Source organism: Schistocerca nitens, chromosome 5 (genome assembly GCF_023898315.1).
Source record: "Schistocerca nitens isolate TAMUIC-IGC-003100 chromosome 5, iqSchNite1.1, whole genome shotgun sequence".
In the NCBI taxonomy this organism is placed as follows: Eukaryota; Metazoa; Arthropoda; class Insecta; order Orthoptera; family Acrididae; genus Schistocerca; species Schistocerca nitens.
In genome coordinates, this window is record NC_064618.1 from 132,948,859 (window position 1) to 132,958,069 (window position 9,211).

General features: G+C 44.5%; 1 protein-coding gene across 1 annotated transcript; it reads left to right on the forward strand.

Moving 5' to 3' along the window:
* Positions 1–370: 370 nt before the first annotated feature.
* On the forward strand, positions 371–5,481 carry LOC126259683 (eclosion hormone-like). The gene is made up of 2 exons (XM_049956642.1): positions 371–403; positions 5,182–5,481. The coding sequence occupies exon 2, from the start codon at positions 5,184–5,186 to the stop codon at positions 5,433–5,435; it is 252 nt and encodes an 83-aa protein (XP_049812599.1). The 5' UTR covers positions 371–403; positions 5,182–5,183; the 3' UTR covers positions 5,436–5,481.
* The last annotated feature ends 3,730 nt before the right edge of the window (positions 5,482–9,211 follow it).

Sequence of the window (9,211 nt, forward strand, 5' to 3'; positions counted from 1 at the left end):
TTCAATCATATAATTTTCTGTCTGTGATTTTAGATGGGCTAACAATAGACCTGCTTGGCTTACTAATGCCTATCGTCAAACAGAAATGTCACACAATGGTAATTTTTTCAACAGCGTTATTATTGCAGTTTGCTCATACTGTATTTTTAGGTGTGCTGCAGAATGAAGGAACAGCGATAGAGCTTTGGGGAGAAGTGGCGTGCAGAGTGTGATGAGATTAGCGTGCCAGCTCGAGACGTCCTGTGGAGTGCCCGGCCCTCTTAAGGAAATCGGATTGGGGCGAGAGCCATCCCCCAGGGCGCCGGAGATACACGCTGTACCGTATATAAGCAGCGGGCCCCACAGCCGAGGCGTACAGTGCCGTAAGCACCACTCCACTACATCCCACTCTCTCCTCACACAGGTGAGTACTCTGTTCCGCAACCTTGTGTCTGGCCAGCGGCCATCTGATATTTCCACACAACATCAGGCAGGGTGCAGCTCTGTCTCCAACTTGCAGATGTCAAGTTCCTTACAGGTCCCATACAGATACTACGCTTATTCTGGAACAATGCCCAGTTTTCTGGTTGGTTGAACGAGAACGTATCTCTCTCTACCCTTCAGTTTACTTCTTAAACCTTCTTCTTCTCTCCCAATGGTTCCATTCATTCTACACGTAACGATGAGAATGTACGGAAGATGTAGAACCTTTAATATTTTACGAATATTTAAGTTTCTCTTCTGAACGTGAATACTGATAGCTTCCATATAGTTATATCGTCCTTCAGTTTTCTGAATTTCTTAGGCTTCTTTCATTAATACAAACTGGCGTGGGTCTCAAATCCCCGACTAGCTCTCAAGAGCTGTTCGTCGAACGACTAGCCATTATTATAATTATTATTGGGACGCTGGAACTCTTCTTCGGAATCAGCGTGGTAAAGGCTCATAACTCAGTTTGTGATACCACGATATTTGTATAAAAATGCTGATTCTGTGACTCACTAATATTGTACAGGATGGGCGTATAGGCAGGCAGTGGGCGTTATGGAATGATTAGGGTTATTTTTAGAGAAAGGCCATTTATTGGCTAAAGCATGTTGAAAGGGGCTACATAGGCCTAGGGAGGTGAGGGTGAGCCACAGCTTAGAGTTTGGCGAAACATTGTTCGCGAAGCTACCGAAAGTGGTTGTCTGCCAAAACTAAGTCCACAGTGCCGCAGCACCTGGAGAAGCGGGAGATGTTCACTGCTACAGGGCGCGCATCCGACTCGCAGGTGAGCAAGAATACAAGAGAGCGGGCCCGGCGACGGGCGGCCGGGTATATTCGACGCACCACGCGGCTTCCTCCGCCCTGATTGGTCAGGATCGAGCAAACCGTGCGGGCGGCATGGAACTTTCCAGAGCACCGTGTGCTAAGCGACGCCTGGGACGGCGTTACCTCGTCAGCACATGAGAGAGGCGCGTGGCCGGGGTGCCCTTCCTCGGTGCTGACTTCCTGTTACTAGACCGTGGGATGAAAGAATTTACAGGCAGCTAACACTGCCGTGGCTTGGCCGCAATAGAAAATGAGGTTACCGTTTGGGGGCTCGTATAGTAATGTAAAATCCCTTATTGTCTGGCTCATCCTTTACACAGTCATAGGATACTACTCTTTTTCGTTTTGTGAAGTACGTATTTTTACATTTCTGAACATCTGATTCCAATTGTTAATCCCTGCATCATTTTGACATTCCATCATTATTTGATTGAAAATTAGTGTGGTTTTCTTCAGACGGTAATTATTATATCATCTTTAAAATGTCTATAGTTTCGTGGATCACTTCTGCTATGTTTCTTGTAGAAGAGTGTGACCTGTGCTTTCTTCAAATTACTGGCCATGGTTTTTGCTGAGGCTTCTAGAGGATATAATGGTTAAAAGAGGTACTAATTCATCCGCAAATTCCGTATAGAATCTTACTAGAACTCCGTAGGGCCCTGTATATTTGTTCAGATTTTCACTATTCTAGATATTTCGAATACCTCGACAATTATATCTATATAACCTACTTTAGCAGCGATGCGAGAATTAAACTGTGTTTTTCTGAGTTTCCCTTTCTAAGCGACTATTTGAAAACGGAGTTCAACATTTCTGCTTTTGCTTTGCTACGCTTGATTCAAGTTGCTGTATCATCCATTAGGGTCTGGGCACTAATTGTGGTGCACAGGCACCATTCGCTCATGACTAGACATTCTTCGGATAAAATACCGCTACATTACTCGTTGTTGTTTTGACATCCAAAACTGCTGAGTTTAGCATCTGTCAGTCTGTTGCCCCATGCTATGTTTTGTACCTATTGTGTTGTAGTCGCTGTTACTTTATACATGCTGGTCAAAAACAACCTGAAAAACTTGTGAGGATGTTGCCGGGGAGGTCGCACTGAGAAATAGCTGTTAAGGAAAAACATTCGAAACTGATATACAAGAAATCCTGCGACGTTGCGTGGGACAACTGAACCTTATTGCGAGGCGTAGTGTGCGTTTCACTGTTCTAATTCCAATCTGGCCGAAACAAAACATCTCCGATACACGCTGGGAGGCTGGCAGGCAGGCAAGCGCATGCACACGGGGTTTTTCTAGCTTTCTGCTGGTTCTATACTGGTACAGAAACAAAAGAAAAACAGTTCACTGTCGCCCTTCCCACATTATACTTTTCTATACATGAAATGTATTCGCAGTTGCAAATGTGGACGACTATCAGCTGTATAATGGAGGGATGACAATTAAAATTTCTACCAGACTGAGACTAAAATCCGGATTTCCCGCTTATTGCGAGCGGTCGCCTTACCATTTGGCTGTCCGCGCACGGTTCATGGCCAGACGTCGTTAACCACGTGTTTACAATCTGTACTCGTACATCCTTTAAGAATATTGCTGTACAAGGGAGACAGTTTACTTGAAAGTTGCACGCCAGTGTCGAAGATCAATAGGATAATGCAGTGCCTGTGTTATTCCGAAAAACGATGGAATGTTCCTTCTGCATCGTAATTCGGAGAAAGATAGGCACTGCAATAGCGTCTTTATACTTCTAAGGGATTGTTTCATATTTTATAACAGTCTCCTATGCTAAATGACCAAAAAAACCGAACACATTGTTGGCAGTGAGACCTCTAAGTCGCAGCTACACGGTCATGCAACGAATCATCACACATATATTTAACGAGAAATTCATTGAAAATAGACAAAAGCAAATCATTCTCGAAAACGAGACACTAGGGACGGTTTATTAATATATGCAACAGTATACAACGATAGGCTCTCAAGGTATTATGAGGAGCCCCAAAGCAGGATAAAAGTATTGTGCTAGAAAAGAAAGCTTTTAACTTAGATTTTGTATACTGTTGTTCATCACTTACAGAATAGTGCGCAACTACTTTGAACTATGTGAAACAATGGAGGCATAATGAACAAAGTAAACTACCTTTCTACTTTCAGTGGATTTTGTTGTGGACAATCTCCTCATAAGGAGGATGGCAGCGCTAAATTCCTGTGTAAGATCCGGATTCATGTATTTCCAGGAAAGATTTTCGTGTTTGTTCAGTCCTAAGAATGAGAAATGTTCGACAGTTGTTTATGTGGTAACATTGTTACGAGGGTGAGTCAAATGAAACCTTAAATATTTTTTTAAATATTATTTGTTGTGCAGAAGTGCTGCAAAGCTGTATCACTTTTCAACATAATCTCCCCGACGCTCAACGCAAGTACTCCAGCGCTTACAAAGTGCATCAATTCCTTTAGAAAAAAAATTCTTTTGGTAGTCCGCACAACCACTCATGCATCGCGTGCCGTACCTCTTCATCAGAACGGAACTTCTTTCCTCCCATTGCGTCTTTGAATGGTCCAAACATATGGAAAACACTTGGGGCAAGGTCTGGTGAGTATGGTGGATGAGGAAGACACTCAAAATGCAGGTCTGTGATTGTTGCAACTGCTGTACGGGCAGTGTCGGGCCTTTCATTGTCATGTTGCAAAAGAACACCTGCTGACAGCAATCCACGTGGCTATGATTTGATTGTAGGCCGCAAATGATTTTTTAGGAAATCTGTTTATGATGCACTGGTGACAGTGGTCCGTCTTGGCATGTAATGCTCCAAAATGATGCCTTTTTCGTCCCAAAAGAGAGTCAGCATAACCTTCCTTGCTGATGATTCTGTTCGAAACTTCTTTGGTTTTGGTGATGAGGAATGGCGCCATTCCTTGCTCGCTCTCTTCGTTTCCAGTTGGTGGAAGTGAATCGAGATTTCGTCCCCAGTAATGATTCCTGCAAGGAAGCCATCACCTTCTCGTTCAAAGCGCCGAAGAAGTTCTTCACAAGCATCAACACGTCGTTCTCTCATTTCAGCAGTCAGCTGCCATGGCACACATCTTGCAGACACTTTGTGAAACTGGAGCACATCATGCACAATGTGGTGTGCTGACCGACGACTAATCTGTAGACATTCTGCAATGTCATTCAGTGTCACTCGGCGGTTTTCCTTCACTATGGCTTCAACTGCTGCAATGTTCTTTTGAGTCACAACTCGTTGTGCCTGACCTGGACGAGGAGCATCTTCCACTGAAGTCACACCATTTGCGAACCTCCTACTCCATTTGTAGACTTTCTGCTGTGACAAACATGCATCACTGTACTGAACCTTCATTCGTCGATGAATTTCAGTAGCTTTCACATCTTCACTACGCAAAAACCGAATAACAGAACGCTGTTCTTCCCAGGTGCAAGTCGCAAGTGGGGCGGCCATACTTATACTGATACTGCGACGGTATGTATGCATTTTCACTACGCTGCCACCTACAGGCCATTCTGAACGCTGTTTATAGCACGCTTACCAACTTACAGGATAATGGCGCGAAATTTCGATTTGTAATTACAAATTTAAGGTTTTCATTTGACTCACCCTCGTACAATCAAATTTCGGCATTCGGAGAGTTCCCCTTCAGAAACAGTACACACAGTGTTTCGATGCCATTAAGCGACCTCTACAGGTCAAGAGCTGAGTTAACCACAACGTTGTTACCTAACCTCTTAGCCTTATATTCGATGTGTCTCAGAGTGACGCTTCCCTTACCTCCACATACTATTCTTTCAATCTTGTGTTACCTTTAGAGTCAGATATTAAGTAAGCTAAGTTAGAGAAGAGGCGGCCCTAGCACTGATCCCGTGTTGCAGAGATGGCCGCCCGCCGCTGCTGCCCCCTGGCGACGCTTCTGGTCGTGCTGTTCGTGACGTCATGCCTCGCACCGCCTGCGAACGCCAACGCGGTCAGCGTCTGCATCCGCAACTGCGCGCAGTGCAAGAAGATGTACGGCCCCTACTTCGAGGGGCAGCTGTGCGCCGATGCGTGCCTCAAGTTCAACGGCAAGATGATGCCCGACTGCGAGGACGCCGCCTCCATCGCGCCCTTCCTAAACAAGCTGGAGTAGCCTCCGCACGGCCTCTGTCTCAATAAAGCCTTTCTGCAAAGCTGAAGCACGCCTACTTCTTTATCCCCTTTAATTTCTTCCACTCCCTTGTCAGCTAACCGTAGAAGTCTTAGCAACGAAGGGACCTGCACCACACGTGTCTTAACATCCTCTCAACGCCTTGAGATCTTATCAAAATATTTTTCAAAAGATGTGTGGACTAACCTCTTCTTCTGCTTACGGAATGATGGAACTGTTTCACTAGGGAGTCAAGGGGCGACTTTGGATCTAAAGAGGTAATCAATGCAATAAACAGGATGTCTCTCCTAAGAGTCGTCAGATACTCTTTTCTCTGGTGTTTCTGCAGATATTTGCAGTTTCGTTTTCGGATTGTGTAACTGGAGTCATCCCAAGAAAACAGTGCTTATCATGTCTTTCATGCAATTCTCAATGGCGAAGCAAAGCGTCAATTTGTTTCTCGTTGCACACAAAATGATTATTAAAGCGGAAATTTACGTGCTCATTCGATAAAGCGTTTCCGGGTTAGTCTAATGTGATATTTGTTTAATCGATATATATTAACAGGAACAGTAGAAATATAAGAAGGGGCTACCAACAGTGTCTGCTCAGCGACCATTCAGTGAACGTTGCTGCATATGGGCCCCACAGCACACACTTGGTTTATGTAAGCATTCTGAGTGCTGTTCATCGGCTATGAATGATGGAATTTGCACATGAGCACCGAAAATGCAGGTTCACTGAGTGGTGATACGTGGCCTTTTTAGATAAATCGCGTTTTATGCTCCGTCGGACAGATGGCTGTTGGCGTGTATGGTGGGAAACGTCTGAAAGCAAACGCCATTCAACAATTATGCTCTGGGGAACGTTTTTGTGCCACTCTCTAAATGATCTCATCATTATGGAAGGCGAAATAGATCGACACGAGTATGCATTTATCCTTGGGGACCATGTTCACCCCTACATGCAATTTGTTTTTCCTCAGCATGATGGCAACTACCAGCAGGATAATGCAACATGTCGCAGAGTTCACAGTGTACTTGCATAGTTTGAAGAGCGCCAGGATGAGATTAACTTTCTCTCCTGGCCACGATACTGCCCGGATAAAGCCCAATCGAGAATCTACAGGACCACCTCAACTGAGTTGTTCATGGCATGTATCCTCAACCGAGAAACCTAGCTCAGCTGGCCATGACACTGGAGTCAGTATGGCTCCAAGTCCCTGTCGGTGCTTCATTGACTCTCTTCCTGCTCTCTCGCAGTTGTCTGTAGTGCAAAAGGTGGTTGTTCAGGTTTTTGACAGGCAGTCACATCAATGTACGTAGACAATGTAAGATTCAATTATGACACTGCTATAGAGAGAGAAAGCCCACGATAGTAACATGATACTCTGAATGTAATGAACATTCTACTCAGCACATGAGGGCAAAGCGAAAAAAGAAGAAAGTAACTAGGAATAGCAGAAGTGTGATTAGCGATTAACTTAACCAGAGGGTTGTGGAGCACAAAGTAAACGAAGCGAAGATATTCCACTACCATAGAAACAAAATGTCACGGATGAAGCAAGGATAACATTAAAGCAGAGTAGCACAAGCAAAGAGGGAATTTCCAGCCAAAGAAGCGTAGTAGCAGCAAACAATGGCCTTCATTTGAGGTCGAAATTTGTGAAAATGTATGTTTGGAAGACAGCATTGTTTGAAACTGTAAAATCGCTTTTGAGAAATACGGAAATAAGAAAATCGTAGCATTTGAGATGTGGTGTTATCGAACCATGTACATGGACTGAACACTCAAGAAAAGAGGATGTTCCTCTGCGGAATCGACGAGGGGAGTAACACATGGAAAGATGAAGGAACAGGATGTTAGGGCGTGTGTTACGACATCAAAGTGTAACTTCTGCGGTACCTGATGGTGCTGTGGAGGGTAAAAACTATAGGGGAAGACAGAGATTGAAATGTGTCCAATTAATAATTGGAGACGTTTAGTTCAAGTGGACATTGGCACAGTATAGGAATTCGTGGCAGGCCACAGAAAATCAGTCAGAAGACTGGTGACACCCGCCACACCCATGCTCTGTCCAAAGAATAGGCACGGTTTCTCATTAGTCCACTAACACAGAGCCTCTGGTACTTATAGCAGTAAATAAAGGGAAAACACGAAACCAGGTTTCATATTTGGGTCAGAGGTAGGACTTGTTACAGGTACGACTCATCTTTCGTTTTCTGGCCTATTAGGAAAGCCGATTTGTTACGTCATCTTTCGCCATTCGTCATGAAAGCAGCATTCCAACAGGTCTGTTTGTCTCAAATCTCTGTATAAACCTACTAAAGCAGAAAGAAGATGTACTTCAAGTAAGGTTGAGTGATAAGCCTGTATGAAGACCATAAATAGTCCTTTTACCCAAAGGACTATTGATTTCTGTGGTTCCACATCGTTAGAAAGAACCTTACTCTGTCTAAGGGGGGTAACAGGTGAATTGATTCAAGTACTGGTTACTTTTAGTCCGCATTTCTGTAAATACAATAAATAATTGCGTGTGCCCTCGAGATGATGGTTGTGGGAAATAGTGTTATCATTTTCATGTTAATGTCCTTATTGGGATCACAGTTCCACATCGGCTTGCGCAAGAGATATTCCTTAAAACAGTGATACGATGCCCCACATAGCAAATGTTTTATAATTCATCCACTGGGCTAACTTTTGGCACATGCGATTCTGAGCAAAACCAACCTCCTCAGATATCTTTTTACGTCGTCACCCAATTGACTTGATCCCCACTTCCTGAACTCCCACTGATAGATACTTTTTAGATCACCCAATGAGATGCCCTCTCACATTGTGAAAACGAGTAATTCTCACTCCACATGGACTGCCATCTGGCTATCGTACCTTATTACCCAGAAGAGAAGACGAAAAAAACCCTTTAACAATTAACAACTGCCGAACATCTCACTAGGAAGCAGAGATTGGTATCTCCAGACCAGCCTGACACTCTCCCATGGTTTTCTAGGAAATGCGTTACTGGCAAAAAACTGGATTCCACCAATGCCGCCGGCCGGAGTGGCCGAGCGGTTCTAGGTGCTGCAGCCTGGAACCGCGCGACCGCTACGGTCGCAGATTCGAATCCTGCCTCGGGCATGGATGTGTGTGATGTCCTTAGGTTAGTTAGGTTTAAGTAGTTCTAAGTTCTAGGGGACTGATGACCTCAGAAGTTAAGTCCCATAGTGCTCAAGAGCCATTTGAACCACCAATGCCCATTATACCGGCCTTTTTTAAACAGACTCCAGGAACCCACAGCATGTTACTGCAGATGTTGCAATATTGCCTGCTCGTGGCGCACCAGGGTTGAGCCAGACAACACATGGCCCCGCTGACTCCTACCTGAGGGCCAGTCTCTAGTTCAATGCCCCTGATCCAAGCCGCCTAGTGCTTAGAAGTCGCCTAGACTGCCTAAAGTGCTCTGGTGACTGGCCCCTAGTGCCACAGGTCCGCTCCTTCCATGATGCCCCATCCAGTTCTCCATCTGATTTACACAGCACAGCGAATAAAGGTAATGCACCTAACCACAGGGATAGAGAGGAATTAAAAGAAGTATCTCCAGCTTCATATTTGCAACCACTGATATCACTGATATTATCAGCAGCAGAGATTCATCAATGGGTAGAAACACGATACAATTTTGACGAATGGTAGGTTTAGGTGACAAAAATCAAGCAACAGAATGTAATATCGTCTCAGACCTGCTTTTGCACGGTGTAATGCAACAACTCAAGAGGGTA